General features: G+C 42.2%; 1 protein-coding gene across 12 annotated transcripts in view; it reads right to left on the reverse strand.

Annotated features, from left to right (window-relative positions):
* The window catches only part of FMNL2 (formin like 2), a 277001-nt gene extending 259253 nt beyond the window's left edge, over positions 1-17748 (reverse strand). For all 12 annotated transcript variants that reach the window (XM_030580437.1, XM_030580433.1, XM_030580445.1 and 9 more), the window contains exon 1: positions 17096-17748. In XM_030580437.1, coding sequence (XP_030436297.1) covers positions 17096-17212 — 117 coding nt within the window. In that variant the 5' untranslated portion in view covers positions 17213-17748. The remainder of the gene's footprint in view (positions 1-17095) is intronic.
* Positions 17749-20135: the final 2387 nt, after the last annotated feature.

The following is a 20135-nucleotide window of genomic DNA, read 5'->3' on the forward strand; positions in this document are numbered from 1 at the left end:
GACCATTCATGTCTAAAACAACATGGCCATTATGGTGCTTTATGAAAATTTCCCTGAAACATACATTGAAGTACACACATTTACAGAAGACAAACACTTATTTTATTAGCGAGCTGAAGGAAAATTCTAAAACAATATCCAACTTCTGCAGCAACTTTAGATGAAATAGTCTGTCGTCAGATTATTTTGTTATGAGAAATCCTTTATGCTGCAAAACATTTTAGAAAGGCAGAGGTACAGTTTTACGAGCTGAGTTGGGTAACATTTGGGGACAATTAAATGCATACATATTCAAATATACATATTTATGTACATAATATTCTGCATCCCGGCTTGTTATAAAAAAAGCCCTTTACAATCAACTGATTAAATGATCAAGGGCAAAATAACTAGTGCAATTAAAATGATATTCTGTCAGAACAGATTAGCACATCATGTAGTTTCTACCATCTACAGATCTGAGGGCTAAGATTCCTGGAAGAAATTTATTTTCTCTTTTTAAGAATGCAGCATTTTTCAATTACACCGCTGTGTGTATTAAAAGCTCAGTCCTGTAGTCCCTGCTGAGATATAACCCACACTGGGTCAACAAGCCAGATCTTGCCCATTTTACCGTATTGTCCCATTGAAATCATTGGTATTACTTATCTGATTAAGATAAACAGGATTTGACCCAGAGGGATTATTATTTTTTATCATTTATTTTGCAGTAGTGTCCAAAAGCATCAATCAGGATTGGGCCATCCTTGGGCTAGGCACTGAAGTTTTACCTAAGTATAAGGATCAGGCCCTCAGCTATCAAATTCTGTGTAGTTTTCAATGTATTATATTCACCAATTAATTTTATTTCCTACTATATTCTGTAGCTCATTAGATGCTTAGAATTTGAGACAGACAGATACACACACACACACACATAATTAAAAATCAAAATAAATAAATTTGTCATTTGTTTCCCATACTAAATTCCAAAATGATCCACCACCATGCAAACAAACAAAGGAGAAAGCTAGCAATAATTCAAGTTGCTCTCTAAAATAAGGCCATACAGTTTTTATAGCAGAAGTCCTTTCGTGATAGCTCTAAAATCAGATGGCAGGATGCATGTTTTAAAAGTTTACCTGTTATAAAAGACAGTGTGCGGCTAGTCAGCTAATTTTAAGCTTTATTTTTCCATACATCAATATATTTTTCCCATCTGAAAACATTTCTGACTATTGTCTTAAACCCATCATCTATCATGTTGTGTATGTACACTTACCTTCTATTGTTGCATATAACCCTTCGGGGGTACTATATCTGAAAGAGCATGGGGAGAAAAAAGATCCTTTTTTTTTTTGCAATGTGTTTGCTTTGCATTTGACATCACTTTGGTCCTGATTCAGCAAAGCCTTTAAGAATGTTCTTAACTTGACTTCAATGTAACTATTCAGCTGCTTAGAGTTAAGTTTCAGAGTAGTAGCCGTGTTAGTCAGTATCCGCAAAAAGAACAGGGAGTATTCGTGGCACCTTAAAGACTAACAAATTTACTTGAGCATAAGCTTTTGTGGGCTACAGCCCGCTTCATCGGATGCATAGAAGGGAACATATAGTAAGAAAATATATATGCACATACAGAGAACATGAAAAGGTGGGGGCTGCAACTGGTTGGTAGGGCAACTCCCATCTTTTCATGTTCTCTGTATGTGTATATTTAGCTCCTTACTATATGTTCCATTCTATGCATCCATGAAGTGGGCTGTAGCCCATGAAAGCTTATGCTCAAATAAATTTGTTAGTCTCTAAGGTGCCACAAGTACTCCTGTTCTTTTTAGAGTTAAGTATACACTTAAGTGCTTTGCTGGATCAGGATGTTGTCATTTGTCAATTTCTCTATTTTGCTGAGAGTTAGTTTCAGTTTCTGGCTCATGTAAGAAAGAGCATGATGATATCAGGACTTCTGAGCATGCCAAACTCTTCAAGAGGGTGTTCAGCAGTAACCACTGTGCAAAGCAGATTTGAAACTGAAGAGGCAGCAGGCAGATGTGCACAGAGTGGAAGGGTAAGGGAAAAAAGGGTTAAGACTGAGCATGGTTGATGTTATTTTCAGGCTCACCCACATTCCTCTGCTGGAAACGGAGCCTTATAAATATAAGAAGAGGAGCTGAAAGTTTTTTATTTTTTTAAAGGAATTACTTAAAAATTCCAGCCCATGTTATTTAAAAGATGTTCTATTGGAAACTTGATTTTTTAAAAACTGATTGTTTTAAACTCAAATTTACAATGTCTCTTTAATCTCTGAAGCTCCCTGTTTACCTGCATAGGGATAAGTTCATTTACCCTCATCTACTACACACTTCCCTGGACAATTAACTCTCAGTGCCACCAGGCACTATTGACAACCAGCATCCTGTAAAGGACTGTAAATACTTCTGAGTGGTCTTACTAACTGCTAACAGCGCCTTGTGCTGTCTCTGCAGCCTAAATGGAGAGATTTATTTCCCTGCCACATGTCACAAGTCTGTGTTAAAAGCCAGTTTGGGGATGCAACCTTCTCATCCAGCATAAACAATTAATAGTCATTGTAACAAAAAGCTACCATGATACTGGCCTGCTTCTAAATTCTCAGTGCCACCCCTCCTTGTCCTTCATGCTCAGGAGGCTAAGGCTGTGAAGCAATCATTAAACAATGCAGGCAGATTAGGAGCAGGGTTGGATGAGCAAACATATTTTATTGTTAAAGTCAATAGTAGGAATTCCTAGTTACAATAATATGAAAAGGATATCAGATTCACTCTCACGTTTCTGTTGTTGAATTATAATTAATTGCAGTCACTGACAATGTTGGAAATGTGCCAAAATTCTGAAAAGCAAAATCTCAACCTAGCGAGTTTTTTTTTTTTTAAATCAGCTAGGATTGGCACTGAAGACAGTTTGTCAAATTTGTCTTTCAGTTATGTCCCTAACAACCCAATTGAAGACAACATGGGTGTTGTTCAGAGCACAGCATTCCCTGAGATATTTTTAAGAGCAAAAAGGATAAAAAAGAAGCTCTCAGTTCCTGTTGGAACACACATTCCCTTTGAGTAAAACTGAAATATTGAAATTACGGGCCTGAAACAGCTCCCTTTGAACTCAAGGGGAAAACTAATATTGGTTTCAATAGGTGCAGGATCAGCCCCCAGTATTAGATTAGAGAGGAGGGAGGAAGACTTGTGGAACAGTTTTTCTTACTAAGAATGGTTAGGACTTGGTTCAAACCAGCTCCACTGTTGGTTTGAAACAATGCAAATGATGCCGCCAGTGTGACTGTGGGGAACATATGGAGTCCAAACATTGACCAAAAAAAAAATAAAGAAAAAACCCACTGCACAACAGCCAAATAGCATTTTTAACAACTTTTCACATAAGTCAAAACACAGGGTAACAATTAGTGTGTGTAACCGTAGCCAGATACTTTATTTAAAAATGATTTGAGCTCACTGCACAGCTTCTCAGATAATCTACATCCATCACAGAACAGAGCAAAATTGTACCAGAACCTAAGGAGAAGCAAATAGAAAGCAGAGTTCAAACAGAGGGAGGGAAGTTATTTGATCGCTTACTTTTTTCTATTCTCTGAACAAAATGCATCTTCCAGCCCATGCATTTAAGTACATTTTTCCAGGGCATAAAAAGTAATAGGAGTGCATTTGCTAATAAACAAAATTAATTGCCCACTGCTTTAATTAATACACACTTGCAAACTATTTTTAACTTCATTTGGTAAGAGTCTTCCAAATTCTTTCCTAAATGCTACAGATTGTATAACATTTTAGAACAGATGATCTTAACACTTTGGGACCCAGTCCTGCAAAACCTTACTCATGTCAGTATCCTTCACATGGGGAAATGTAAAGGGTAGAAACAGAGAAATTCACACATGCAGGGCCCAATTCTGCAAGGTGCTGAGCCTGAAGGTAGTGGAGTTGTGGATTCTCAGCACCTTGCAGGAGGAATGCAGCACCTCATAGGATTAAAGCCAATAATTCATATATAAGACAATAATTCACATAAGCAATAATGGGAGCAAACATCCAATGAAATAATAGATCCTCGCCACTTTTACCTCTGCAGCAATTACCTGCAGTAATTAAAAATGCCCATTACCACCTACAAGAATAGTGTAGCCCAATTCCACACTGAGGAAGCTCAATTCTGACATATTTCAAGAGGTGCTAGCTCAGAATATTCAGAATTTTTATATGCTGTCCAATCTTGTTCACTTTGAAGTTAACGGCAAAACTTCCTTTGACTTCAGTGGGAACTAGTTCAAGTCCTCGGTGCATGGCACTAAGAAGTCAGTCTCTTTCTCCCCCTCTCTCTCACACACACACACACTCCCTCTCTCTCTTTCACCCTCTCTAATGCAACAAATGTCATAAAAAGAGCCCTGCACAGTTCTCCATTTGGCTGTTAAACATTAACAAATCAAATACACCAGTAACAACACCAGGTGCATGTATAATGATTGCTCAAGTTAAACACCACCTCATTATTTTTATCGACTTTATTATTCAGAGATAATATTTTGAGAGAGGCATGCGCCTGATGATTTTTCCAACTCTCTCTATGCTTCTAAATTAAGCCCCCAAGTGGGACCACAGGACTACTCCAGCTGCCCTTTCTACTCTTCATCAAAAGTATAAAGCCGGATTGGCAGGTAGCGATTGATCTATCGGGAATCGATTTATCGCATCTCATCTAGACACGATAAATTGATCTCTGAACGTGCTCCCTGTCAACTCCAGAACTCCACTAGGGTGAGAGGCGCAAGCAGAGTTGATAGAGGAAGCCATGGCCATCGATCCCGCGCAGTGAGGACGGCAGATAAGTCGAAATAAGATAGGTTGACTTCAGCTACGCTAGTCTTGTAGCTGAAGTTGCGTATCTTACATCGACCCCCGCTCCTCCCCCAGTGCAGACCAGGCCTTAATGTAGTTTTTCCTTCCCCAGCCCACACATGAAGGTATAAGACATCCTAGCAGCTGGTGGAGGAAGAATAAAATCAGAGGTGGGGTGTGGTCACCCCCCTTATATTTGGGAATTTTTGGAAGTCACTATTTTAAGCTACTGAGTAGTAAACATTTCAAAAAGAAAACCCTCTTGGACCTCAGGAACAGTTCAGATACAGATTTCCTGACTAGCGGAGATATAGGTTTTTTCTTCTAAGAACTGAGTTATAAAAACATACCACAATCCTTACTAGAGTGGAAAACTATAGCATGGCTTGGCTAATATGTTCCACAGGGGGAAATATTCTCTGTCCCATACTATAATCAGGTTAGCAACAGTCATGTTTAAACAGTGCTGTTCTTGCATATTTTGGACAAGATCTAAAAGAAGGAATGAAAAAGGTTAGTGTACACTACACACAGACGAATTGAAAAGATGAGGTGTTTTGGTTATGTATTTGGGATATGTGGGTCTTTACTAGATAATAGAGCAACATTTTTTGTAATCATGAATGATTCAGCAGCATCCCTAATGCTGTACCTGCACCATAGTTAAGGCTGAGCAGCAGTTTCTGTATTTGAAAAATCTATTTATTGTTAATGAAAAACAAAAATAACAATTGTATTATATATGACATCAGACTTCATGTTCAGCTGGCCTCTCAGGCCCAGGTTTTGTCACCTATGTGAACACTGATGGAGTAAGGGAGATACAGTCTGATCTTTAATGATGAAGATAAACCAGTTGGACATCTTGTAGGAATAAGGACCACCCATGACACAAGGCATGCTGTTTGTTGTATCCACCTGTTGTCTGAGACTATTTATTATGTATTTGTACAGTGCCAAGCACAACTTGGATTACTGTAAACAGAAATAAATCAGCATAATTAGCACCATCATCATGCGACTATGGGTTTGCAGGATCAAGCTCTTAGTTTTCTGTACCCATTAGAAATCCCCATGTGTAACCACTAACCAGTAATACCTAAGCTTGTTGTTTTATTCTAGAATACTGTCAAAATGGATATTTGCAGGGGAATGACTTGTGATGTATGGATTCAGCCCTGCTAATGTGGGCACCATACAATAATCCTTTCCATCTAGGTCTTTTAGAACAAGCCTATTACTTTCTTTCAGGCTATTCTGAGCTTACTAAAGGCAAGAGTAAGTGACACATGCAGTGTGACAGAATGGGTTCATACTTTCATCAGTAAAGCCCAATAAATTAATGTGATTATTTGATATGGAAATACACTACCAAGAGAAAAATACATGCATACACATCAGCCTGCATATTTTTTAAATCTTTCAGGTTTTCAGACACTGCAATCCATTTAAGGGTTGTGAATCTCAAACATGCTAGTTAGCCAAATATTCTTTGGAGTATTCCTTTATTTCAGATACTCAAAAAATGCATTAAATGTCTTTTTAAGTGACATATATGCAGGAAAACTTACACACACACACACTGTCAAATGATATACAAGCCACGTTGACAGATGTGTTATCATGCAGTTTTATTTCAACATATTAATTTACACTGATTATCAGAAAGAAATTTTCTAATGGTGAGATCTATTAGACAATTTCCTCAAAGAAAGAGATGGAAGTGTCATTGCTTGAATCATTTAAAAATAGTCTGGAAGAAACTGTCTCGCATTGGCAGGGGTCTGACCAACAAAAGCTAATGTGTTTTCCATGCGTAATTTTTATAATTCTATTATACTATGGGGCTGAACTGATACTGGTTTCAACCTAACAGGTCTCTAATAAGAGTTACACTGGCTATATATGAGTGCAATCAGACTCACTCCCTGTATCACAATCATACTAGTAAGGGCTGGAGTCACAAAAAGACTTAGACATCTAACTGCCACTTTAGATGAATAAATTCCAGAATCAGGCCTCACTGAGATTCACAACCCCACCCCACCCCCAATCATGTAGGTGCCTAAAATCACAGCACCTGAATTTTTGCAGTAAAAGCTGCTTAGGCACCTATGTTTCTGCCTGTAAGCATGTGCGCTGCATCCCCATGCCAGGCATGCAGACACCTAAGCCCCAGAGCAATTCACTAATGGGGGAAGATAGGCATTCCTCCACCTAACTCACTATTATAGATGAGCTTACACAAAACAGCCAAGAGTTGTCCCTGGCTCATAACTTTTAGACCAATCGTTAGGATACTCACCTGGGATGTGGGAGAGCCCTGGCTGAAGTCCCCTCTCTGCCCAAGGGGGAGAAGAGATTTGAATGAGGATCTATCATCTCTCAGGGAGTACTCTAGCCCTGAGCTATAGAGTCCCCTGGGGGGGGGGTGAGGGAGGAGGAGAGGTATCCCTCAGTCACTCCTGCTGAAGCTGTTCCACTTTGGATAAATCTTTTTTTTTTTTAATCACTGGAGCAGGGGGACTGGATCCTGACTTTCCCACATTAGTGCTCTAACCACAAGCCTACATCTATGGCCCAATAATTCTTTCATTATTTAAACCACAGTGCAACCGCTTCAATAAGGAAAGACTGAGGGAGACCCACATCAGAATATCCTATAGCCCAATGGCTAGTGCACTCACCTGAGACCTGGCAGAGTCCTATCCAAATTGCTCAGCATCATAAAAACGTAAGAACTGCCATACTGAGTCAGACCAATGGTCCATCTAACCCAATATCCTGTCTTTCCACAGTGGCCAGTGTCAGATGAGTTTATGGGGAACTAACATAACAGGACAATTATCAAGTGATAATCCCCTGTTGTCCAGTCCCAGCATCTGGCAGCTGGAAGTTTAGGGACACCCAGAGCATGGGGTTGCATCCCTGACCATCTTGGCTAATCGCAATTGATGGACCTATCCTCCATGAATTTATCTAATTCTTTTTTGAACCCAGTTATACTTTTGGTCTTCACAACATCCCCTGGCAATGAGTTCAACAGGTTGATTGTGAGTTGTCTGAAATACTTCCTTACGTTTGTTTTAAACCTGACGCCTATTAATTCCATTGAGTGATCACTGGTTCTTCTGAAATGTGAAGGGGCACACCATTCATGATTTCCACACCATTCATGATTTTATAGACCTCTATCATATCCTCCCTTAGTCATCTCTTTTCCAGGCTGGACAGTCCCAGTCTTTTTAATCTCACTTCATATGGAAACTGTCATATCCCTAGTCATTTTTGTTACCCTTCTCTGCACCTTTTCCAATGCAAATGTATCTTTTCTGAGCTGGGGATGACCAGAATTCCACACAATATTCAAGACCTAAATTTCTTCGTGAATGAAGCCCTAAAACAGGCGGGCAAACTTTTTGGCCTGAGGGCCTCATCGAGTTTTGTAAATTGTATGGAGGGCCAGTTAGGGAAGGGGGTCATGGCTCAGCCCCCACCTCCTATCTGACCCCCCTGGACTTCTGCCCCATACAACCCCCCCTGTTCCCTGACACATACCCCGACTCCTGCCCCATCCATCCACTCCTTCTCCCTGTCCCTTGACTGCCCCTGGAACCCCTGCCCCTGACTTCCCCCTGCCATCCCATTCAACCCCCCCATCCTTCCTGACTGCTCCCCTGGGATCCCTGCCCCCATTCAACCCCTTGTCGTCCCCCCCACTGCCCCACCCCCTGACCACCACCCCAAACTCCCCTGCCCTCTATCCAACCCCCCCCTGCTCCCTGCCCCCTTACCACGCTGCCTGGAACACCGGTGGCTGGCGGTGTTACAGCTGCACTGCCCAGCGGGAGCCGGGCCACGCTGCCACCACCACCACACAGCACAGAGCACCGGGTCAGGCCAGCTCTGCAGCTGTCCTGCCCCAGGAGCGCACAGCCCCGCTGCGCAGAGCATTGCACCGACGGTGGAGCGAGTGAGCTAGCTGAGCCTGCGGGGGTAAGAGGACAGCAGAGGAGGGGCCAGGGCTAGCCTCCCAAGCCAGGAGCTCAGGGACCAGGCAGGACGGTCCCACAGGCGGTAATTTGCCCACTCCATCTTAAAAGGCCAACTTCAAAATTCATCCTATGCCAGGAATTTCTTTGGCCCCAACTCTTGGTGAAATGACAAGAATTAAACACCTTGCAGAAGTTACTTGTGTCACTACCAAGTTTAGTGACCTGCAGACCCCTACATCTGTATATTTTGTAAAGTGAAGGGTAGAAGAGCTGATAAAAGCTTAGAGACTGAGACCAAAAGTGATCCTAAGCACTATTAAATAAACAAATAAATAAGGACATTGGACTTTCATAGCGCTTGTATCCAAGGCTCTCAAAACACTTTACAAACACTCCTGTAAGGAAGGTGTTTCATTACACAGTTTACAGATAGATAAACTGAGGCACGGACCACCGATTACATGCAAAAGTTCAGTGTGAAGAAGGAAATGCTGATGGAGAGAGCCTGCTTGCATAGAAGTTAATGGCAAACCTCTCACTGCCTTCAATGGGAACAGTTTTGAGCCCCAATCACCCACCTGCACATGCTCAGAATTAGAACATTGCAGAGTTGCTATGCAGACTGATAGTGTCACTGGATGCAGTTTCTAGAAAAGCTTTAATGACAGTAGCTTCGGGTCCACCTTCCCTCTCCTCCCTCTCAGTTCCTTCTCATGGTTCTTCAAAACAGGGTTTTCCCTGGCTCTATGGAACCAGGCACACAACACTCATTTGTAATAAGAAGAGGGCCTGGGGATGTTTCATGTTAACATCCCAACCAACGTGTGAGCCAACAGTCAAATGATGTCAATCACAGCTCATTAGACAACAATACACTCTGCCAGCTCTGCCCTGGCCACTTCCTCCACACTGTGTGTCATCTATAAACACGCACCACTGTTAAAGGTTTAGAGAAGGACCACCCTGTTGTAAGCTCCATCTGGAAGTACAGCCTTTATCCCCCGGTCTCCAAACCCTGAATTCACTGTATCAGATAATAGTATTGGAAGGATGGTGGCTATAAACACATACAGCACAGTTTCTCTCCATAGGGTGACCAAATAGCAAGTGTGAAAAATCGGGACAGGGGGTGGGGGGTAATAGGAGCCCATATAAAAAAAGCCCCAAATATCAGGACTGTCCCCATAGAATCAGGACATCTGGTTACCCTATCTCTACATACTGCTTAAACATGCGAGTCAACGGCTTCCTATTCAAAATAAATGAGTGGTGGCTCCTTAGATTTGTGACTTGGACACTTGGCTCATGATATCAAAGGAAAAAAAATTGTTGAAGAATCTGCTCAAGCAGGAGGTTCCCACATGCTTGAGAGGCTGTGCCTGTCGTGGCAAGCACATGATCAGCTGGAATCTGGTTGTCACTTTAGCTGGCATCTTCCACTGGCCACTTAGGAAGTCAGTGATGATAATGTAGGCAATAGCATTGTGCTGCCACTTTCCTGGCATACGTACTTCTTGCTTAAAAGTGAGTTTGAAACCAAAGGAGCCATTATTGAAACCAAAGTTCTCCATATCCACTGAAGGTAGGACAAGCAGTAATGGGCTTAATCTGCAGCAAGGTTAGCTATTAGGAAAAACTTTCTAAATATAAGGGTAGTTAAGCTCTGAAATAGACTTTCAAGGGAGGCTGTGGAATCCCCATCACTGGAGGTTTTAAGAACAGGTTAGACGAACACCTGTCAGTGATAGTCTAAATTTACTTGGTCCTGCCTCAGCTGGACTTGAAGACTTCTCAAGTCCCTTCCAGCCCTACAATTCTATGATTATTTCAGGCATCCATTGAAAGAGCAAAATATATATAAATGTCAACTACATCACTTGATAAAGGGTAGAATAAACACCACTTTGCTTGCAGATACAAACATGAAAATAAATGCTTACTCTCTCTCAAGAAAGAGGCTAAATCCATATATCCCACTGTCTTTTCCTCAGTTTGCATGTTATATATATCCCATCATATGAAATGTCTTTCTGGAACATCAGGACAGCTAACTATTGGCCCCAGCTACTGAAAGTGATCTACGCTAGGAGGCACACTTCACAATAGTAGTAAAACCAGTGGAATTCCATTCACATCGGCAACCTCAAAAATTGCAGCACATAAAGTTGTTAGACAATCCTCTGCAAAACTGCTAGAAGTTCTCTGTGTTTGCAATGGCATCTCTGCACCACACGAGACTTGAAAGGGTTAAGGTGGCCAGGTGGGCCAGTTAACTCCCCAGCCTGCACCTGGAGGGAGGAGCCAGGAAGCAGGGATTGATTAAATAAGGCTTAGTTGGACAGGAACAGGAGGGGCCTGTATAAAGCTCAGGAGCTGAAATGGGTTGTAGTGGAAATAGTCTGCAGTTCTTCTCTAGGAGAAGGAAGTGTGTTTGGAGCAAGAGGGGCAGTAGATTGAGATGGGATGAGTAAAGAGACTGAGTGGAGGGCACAGCACCTGGAAAGATCTAATCCCCACAGTAACCCAGAGGAGGCATCTCTAGCAGAGAGTGAAGCTCGTGACAGTGCTGAAGAATTTATGAATAGTTGGACCATTTTTCACTACCAAAGTCTGAGCTCAGATACTATGGTCACAGGTGACACAGAAAAACCTAAAATAGATTTGATTTATTGAGTGTATGTGCACGCGCAAAATAACAGGGTGCCAAAAGCTCACTCTAGGTACATCTACACTGTCACCTCACCTACACTGTCCCCTCACCCCTACCCCACCCCAAAAAAAGCTTCCCCGGTGAGTCTCAGAGGTCTGGGCCTAGAGACTAGGGCTCATCAGATGCACGTACAGAGCTAAAAATAGCAATGTAGACGTTCCCATTTGGGCTGAAGCCTGGGCTCTGAAACTCAGATGGAGGGTGTCTCAGGGTATTTCTACACGGCAATTAAAAGTGCATGGCTGGCCGGTGCCAGCTGATTTGGGCTTGCAGGGCTCAGGCTAAGGGGCTGTTTAATTCTAGTGTAGATATTCAGGCTACAACCCATGCTTCTAGGAGCCTGTGAGGCAAGAGGGTCCCAGGGCTCGAGCTGTAGCCGGAGCCCAAATGTCTACACTGCAGTTAAATAGCCCCCGAGCCCTGCAAGCCCAAGTACGCTGGCACAGGCCAGCTGTGAGTTTCTAATTGCAATGTAGACACACACTCAGAGCCCAAGCTGGACTGCAATATTTAGCACTGTAGCACAAGCCCCATTAGCCTGAGTCTGTAGAGCTGGGCTCTGAGACAAGCTGCTGCAGGGTTTGGGTTTTTTTGTTTGTTTTTTTTTGCAGTGTAGTCATACCCTCGGTGCCTTGTATCACTAGAATAATATAGAGAGAAATCTGTACTACAGAGCCAGGAAGACTCTCCAGGTTTCACTGTAGTAGGAACAGAAAAGTGTGACGTAGTCGATCCTGGAGAAAATATTAATTTCTATCTGAACTGGGCCCCATCCAGCCTGTACTCACAGTACATCTTCAGTAGTGCTGGCAGCACTGTTACGTACCAAAGAAACCTACCTAGTGCAGGCAGTGTTTAACTTTCTTTATTTTAATTTAAAAAAAAAAAAGAGAGAGAGAGAGAGAAAGAGCACGCGTGCGCACCTGGAACATTTCCCAGGTAATTCATCACTCTTTTAAATTATACTCCTCAAACCACAGAGAATGAGGCTAACCAAAGAGGCAGTACGACAAACTATTCTGTGGGTGACCCCTCCTCAAATGTATAGTTATTAGCAGGTTAGCAAATGCCAGCTGGTACACCTGTTTGCCACATATGCACAACTCTATGCATGCCACAGTTCATCCATATGTTGAACAGACCACATTATTGTTTAGTAGGTTATTTGAGAGAAAACATTTCAAAGAGAGAGAATGAAGAGAACAGTTAACGTCAAGGCATTTACATGAAAAATGTGGTCTTATGCTTTCGATCATGAACACACATGTTCTCAAAGTTTTTCCTTCTCTGTGGCTCTCTGCTCAGATTTTGCTTGAGGACAGAAAAGTATAACTTAAGATTCCCTTTTTGGATCTGAATGGAAGAATTCTTATACATATGACATCACTGCTTGAATACAAGAACAGAGAAGAATTGTTCAGGATGTTGTTGCATATATACAAATAGCAGTGATTACAATGAACGCTGTTTTGTGCAATGTAAAAAGCAGCTTTGCTAATTTCATTTACATTAAAAATTATATTGACATGATCAGCCAGCCCTTTTAGGAGTACAGTGGGAGTTTAGGGGTGCAAGGAATGCTAGACTGATCCCTTCATATAACTTGTAAAGAAGGTCAGATTTAGGCCTTACAGTGTCCATTTTGTCTTATTTCTCAGAATAAATCTCTTATCCTTATATTATCCCTCACACTCTTTTTTTTTTTTTTTTTTTTTTTTTTTTTAAGGATACTATTCCTTTCACACTCGTTCTATCACCATGACTCTCAGGTTATGGTGTCTGGATGGGCGGATCACAGAGTGAAACACTCTGAAAACAAGCCATGAAGGACTGAGGGATAGGGAGAAGAGATGAATTACATGAAGGCTTTCCTTTTATAAAGTTGTCACCCTGTTCCTTAGCAGTTGTGATGAATACCGATTATCATGACACCATATGTAAATATCAAGTCATTTGGGCAACTTTTTTGTTCCTGATCCTCTTAAAATTTGGGCCCAGCTTTGCAGCCCTTTCTCAGAGGAGCAGGCTTGTCATCATCAGACCACCCCCATGAGTCAGAGCACATACTATCTGCCACCCCCAGGAGTAAAGGCTGCAGTATTGAGCCTTTGACACTTGCAGTGTATCTACAGTCCAGCTAATATATATCCCCTGCTCCTACTCAAGGGATGGCAAGATTGACTTTTCCTTTCATAGGAGTTCTGGATCAAGCCTATATGATTGCATTAAAAGCATGTAACACATGGCATTCTCACCAGGGCCGGCTTCAGGTACTAGCATTCCAAGCTGGTGCTTGGGGTGGCAATCTGTAAGGGGCGGCAGTCCCTGTTGTTTTGCCCCCAAGCAGCACACAGAATTGCCACTGCAGACGGCGGGGGCAGTCCCTGTGCCCTTAGGGCGGCAGGCACGTTTCCGTGGCGGCGCCAATTCAGCGGCAACTTCTATGTTTAGCTGTCCGCGGCGGCTTCAGCTAAACATAGAAGCTGCAGCCAAATTGCCGCCCCGCCGCGGAAACGCGCCTGCCGCCCTAAGGGCACAGGGACTGCCCCCCCCATCCGCGGAGGCAATTTGGTGCGGTGCTTGGGGCAGCGAAAATAGTAGAGCCAGCCCTGATTCTCACACACTGTTTACTCCTTTCACAAACTAATTCTGCCATTGATTATAATTCAAAAGCATTTTTTCTTCTACAGATCACTGAAATAAACTGATTGAGATTTAGTCTTCTGGATAGATTTAGGCATAATAGGTTTGATTCTGATTTCTCACACATGGTACATCAGTGTTACTTCCATGAGGTCAATAAAGTTACTCCTGATTTGCACTGGTAATAGAGCTGAATCAGACTCCCTTAATATGTCTAATAATCATAACACCTTGCCAGTTGGTATATCAGTGGGAGTTCCTACTTGAATAGGCTTATTCTTTTCTTAGACATGATAATCTGACTGGGTCTAACCAGCAATAGTCTAAACACCTATCAGTTTGAATCTGAGAACTGTTCCTCCAACACCAGCAAGTATTTCACAACACAGAGGAGAAGGCTAGTCTAGAGTGTGACTATAAATATTTTCTTGTATAAATTCCCTTCTTCCTCTTTGTGTGCCAGGGACTTCACTGGATACAAGAAAATCATTTTCATAAGTAAGAAATGCATAAAAAGAATGCAATATTTTTGTTGATCTATATAACCTACTCAAAATATTTAAATACAAAACAAAATATGCACTTTTCCTAGAGCATACTATATAACATCAACAGAAGTTATGTCCACTCCTTGAAGGCTGTCCTGGGAATTTGATTTCAAATACGAAATCACATATACTATGCAGATAAAGACATACTGATATTACAAGAGATAGGCTTATCTGTTCTGTTCAATAGCCAAAAGTAATGTAAAACCAGCACCAGAAATAATAGCAAGAAATGTATATACTTATATATGTGTTCCATGGAAAGGCTGAGTGTTTGATTTTTACATTTTACTTCAATATATTTTGGAACTTTTGCTTCATCCAGACCCCTCTCTTGGTCCTTCCCCAAACAGCATGCTGGGATTTCTAGAAACTGCAAACTCCAAGGAAAGTGAATGCACTACAGAACTCCTTCTTAACCTGTAGACAGACATACAAATGCACAGGCCCACCAAGTATTTCGCATTCAGTTTGTTAATGTTTTTTTAACTCATTCAGAAAAAGGAAAATGTATGTGTATTTAATTTGTGATTGGGAAATTCTGAATTAACAAAACACTCCACACCTTTAATAAGCTGTCAATCATGTTTTAAAGGATTAACCCAAAACATGTTATTAATGGACTACAGTATTGAAATCTCTAAAAATTATGAAAAACTGATCATCTCAGATGAGCAGAATTCATTTCTTACTATGACTTCTACAACAATAGATTGTGTCAATGCCCCCTCTGCCACAAGCTCACTCTCTTTAGCTCTCACACTCTGCATGCCAGAGTGCTTTTTCAGACTTTAAAGATGTTACCAGATGAAGTCCAGATAGAAACCACATAACAGGAATGTATTTCTAGGGAGAAAGAACTTCACATTGTGAAGGTACGTCACATAGGTGGCATACAGTATATACTCTCATACTGTGTGCCCTTATAGAAGTAATGCCAATTAGTACAAATTGTATTTCCTAAGGCATCATGTAGCAGGACAGAGAATTAACATTCACAACATTAGAGAGAAGCAAGTAAAGACAAATGCAAAGTAGTCTCTTCCCTAATACCACATTAGTGCTTTTAGCTGGACTTGAACCTAGGTAGACAAAAACTATTACTATAAATGCTGATTTCCATAACAAATTATACAGTTCAGAGACAGGAAAACGGAACTGATGGCTGTACAGCAAACACCACAACACACACAACCTTTGCAAAAAAATGGCAATGCACTCTCAGTTACCCTTTTATTTCCCAGAAAAGATTTCACAAAATATTTAAACTGTGAACACCTTAGTACAGCTTTCATTGCAAAGACCAAATTGGTAACACGTGGCAGATTATTTAATCCGGTTCTTTTTAGCTGTTTACACTGGGTTTGTACTGAAACATTAGTGACATCACTGAAGTCTACATAGCTGAATCTGGTCACCCTTTTGCACACTCTTGAAACACTTTTCGGATCACACACGCAGGGCAAGATTCCTAATTTACGTACACCAGCTTTATAATAGCCAGAGGCAGCAGTAGTCATGGTTTACTAGTGTGAACGGGATCAGAATCTGGCCCGCCTAGTCCTGGGGCTAAAGCTAATCCAAACCCTTCACGGAGGCAGCCAGAGACACCACGCCCCCTGCATCTCAGCAACTGCCTGAATGGCTAAGGTTTAGAAATGTCTATGAAAACTGTGCGCGGAACAGAAGTAAAAGGCGGCTGCTTTACAGAGGAAAGAGACGCGGATCAGGAGCGGGTCTGAAGTGGGAAAAAGAAGCTGCCTTGTTTATTGAGTGAAAGCACCAACAAGCACCAGCAGGCAGCCACCTCTTTTCTGCTCTCCGAGGCAGGCTCCAGAGCGCACAGTTCCGAACTCTTCCACGCCTCGATTCCGCCTCAGTGACTCCCAACAACCCACCCCCCACTATTGTCTCCCACTTGCAAACGAGATGCAGATCGCTCCGGCTCGGCCTTTACACAGGGGGCTGGTAACTGAACGGCCGCGTTTACCGCAGTAACTTGGCCAGAGCCTGCCTCGCCCCCCACCGCCGCCGCTTCAGAGCCACATGGGCCGCCCCTCTCCGGTACAAAGCCGGCGGTGTGTGCAAGCGGAGCCCCCGGCAGCAGTTCGGAGCAAACAGCCCAGCCGATGCCCAGCTCCCTGCAGACAATGGGCGAGCGGCTCCTACGGCAGTTTGGCTCCTTCTCACACATCCGAGACATGGACAGACCCTACACACCACCCGCCTCCCCAGCGAGTCCCGGCCGGGGGAAGGGGCTGGAGACTCAGGCAGACCCCCGCACCCCACCCGCCGTGGGCTCCGGAGCGGATCGCGCTGGGGAAGACAAGCACTCACCAGGACGACGGCAAATCTCTCCTCCAGTTCACCTGGCTCGGGCATTGGCAGCTTGAGAGGCATGTTGTGAGCCCTGAAGTCCGTCTGCTGAGAATCCATGCTCCCTGCATTGCCCATGGCGATGGCCCTTCCTCGGAGAGGGGCGATTCTTCCGGCTCTTTTCCTCGCTCAGTCTGTGTGCAATGCACCGCACAGCCTCTCTCTCCGTTATTCCTTCGCCGCCCCCCCTTCCCCCACACACCTTCCCCTCCTCCCTGGCTGAGCCCGATCCGGTGTCCCCCCCGCCCCAAACAAAACAGCCACGGGGAAGCGAGTTGCACAGATCTAGGTCTCCCTCTAGCACTGGCCGTGGAAATGATCTCCTTCAACCTTCATGCTGGCTTTCTCCTCTCCCTCCTGCCCAGGGCAAGCTCGCTCTCTTTCTTCTGGAGAGGGCGTTAGGAAACCGGGATCTTATCTGCATGTTGCACAATTTCCACACCACTCCCTGCTCGCAATCCTAATGGTGAGATACATGATTCCGGCTTAGCGGTCCCTCTTTCGCCCCGGCTCCCCCTGATGTGGCCGCTGCTGCTGCCTCTGACACATACGCGCTGCCCCCCTCCCACAACACAAGCCACCACAAAACTCAGGCGAGTCGCAGCAGATTCCGATTCCAGACAAACCCACACCCCTGCAGCAGCAGCACAAAGCCCCCTTTCGCTAGTCACCTCCCACTGAGCCGCCCGGGGATAGCTGGGACTCGTAGTCCCTGCCCCGGTTCGCAGGAATCAACGTGCACACTCGAAAGGAGCCATACACAAAGCCACACCAGCAGCTAGCCCTAAACCACATCACACGTGAAAACAAACTTGTCAGATCGTAAGGAGGATTTGTATGTTTTTCCTACCCACGGTTCCCTAAACACAAGATTGTTTGCAGGCCACAAAAATTCAGTCCAAGTTTAGTATAGTCAACCTCCAGATTTTAAATATTTTAGAAGAGGGTAAATCATAGAAGGGAATCATAATGGCCATAAGATCATTTAATTATGAAATGATTTGTTTCAACCTTTATCACACTATATTGTGAAAGTAACCCAAACTAGACAATTGCAAAATTTTCCTACATGAGTGAAATCCCCATCCTCTGCCAACCACAGGGTAATATTTTAGAGAGTTATAATACAGAGAACAAATCACAGTCCTGTGCCTGAGATTTGAAGCATTCTGTGATAGCTATACTGAAGGTTGCTAAATGGTTTCTGTTATAAATCCCCTTTTCAGGATGTTTTTTTTCTTTGTAGAACATCCAGTTTTTGGGACACTTATTTTCCATGGCTGGTATCTGCATAGGTGGGTTTACCATTAGTTTGGTGGGAATTATGACCAATAAGAGTTCGGCCATATCTGAATTAAGTGAGAGAGAGAAAATATACTTCCCCCATTATATAAAAAAAAATCTTGTGACCTTTCTCTGAAAAAGTACTAGGTGATCTGGAAACTAATTAATGTATCACAACATCATAATACATGAAGGGAGGCAGAGTTAAGGGTTCACACTGAGTTTTAACTTTGTCATTTTCTGATTTTTGAATGGGTAATTCTGCAGCCTTAGTATTCTCTTAATATAGTTATTGTATTTAATTTTAAATATTAATTTGCAACACTTCACTGAATATCACCAGACAGCAAAGATAAGTAATTATGCCTTTACCTGAGCCACATAATGAAACAGTGTATACAAACTTAATGAAGAAAGTCAAATCCGGAGTTTTAGTGTTGCCAGATAGCTCAGCATCTCATGTATTGTCCATTTACACCGCATTTTTTAAGAAAACTAGCATGCTGCGTGTTGATGGGCTCCATAAAGATGGAGATACATTCAAAATCTTTGTTTGCATACAAATCATCAGAGTAAAAAACAATATCCCAATAAATAGTGAAATAAACTATTAGGCTGGGGAAATGTGTGCAATAATTTTTTCAGTAGAAAGAGGACTATAACAGGAGCAGGATCACACCTTACATCCATATTTCTGGAATGCAAGTCGAGCGATGTACTCTTTATCCTCATATGTTAATTTGAGAAAAATACCTTTTCACTCCAACAATACATAAGTGTTTGCTTCAGCATCTAGCTCAGCAATCCCATCTGTGATGTGCCATTAGGAGAGTGTGAAAGGGAAATGTTAAAGTAATAACGTGTGCAACATAAACCTGTGATCCGTCAATACCCTGCCATACATAAAATTACTCTCTAGAGATTAACTCAGATATAAAGAGCATGGTTTTACTTGCTTTGACCACTTGCTTTGTACTGAATTAATCTAGGGTCCTGTGTTAAAAATATTAAAGGAATATATAATTAAAATCCTTATCATAATGCATACACACGAGAGGGGGCGAACTCAGGTTGGATAGGCAATGTTCATTCTGGCATTTCTTAATTTGAGACTGGTTGACTTTCCAACCTTTTAATCCTTTTTAATCCTTAACTTAGTATTTCCTCATTCTTTTATGGTTTAGTTTATTGATGAAAGCCACCATAACTAATGGTAAATGAATGGGGGTTTTTTTTGTGAATTTCCTTATTGTTTTTAATAGAAAGAAAATATTTTATATATGTGCTATTTAAATAATAAAGCATTTACACATTTGTTGTCTTCACTGTATAATTTATTTCCATTGATTAAAAATTGCCATATTTCACCATACAGAGCCATGTTGGACTAATATATTGAAAGTAATTACATTAAATTGTATTAAAAGAAAACATTTTAAATGCAGCTTCAGTTCTGCTGCAATTTCTGCATGACATTTATTTTTTAAATTGTGTAACAGAAAACTGAGTAGAGATTCACAATGATAATTTCGGGGGGGGGCTGTTAAAGTAAATATTCAGAAAGCCGTAGCCCCCAATTTGTAAGAAGTAGATATGGGGTAGTCAATAGGTGGCCCATGGGCAAATACAGACTGCCACATGCTTTATATTGTATTATTAATTAATTAATTATTATTATTATTATTATTAATTTTCTCTGGAGTCTGGACCTTGACTA

This window comes from Gopherus evgoodei, chromosome 11, assembly GCF_007399415.2.
Source record: "Gopherus evgoodei ecotype Sinaloan lineage chromosome 11, rGopEvg1_v1.p, whole genome shotgun sequence".
In the NCBI taxonomy this organism is placed as follows: domain Eukaryota; kingdom Metazoa; phylum Chordata; order Testudines; family Testudinidae; genus Gopherus; species Gopherus evgoodei.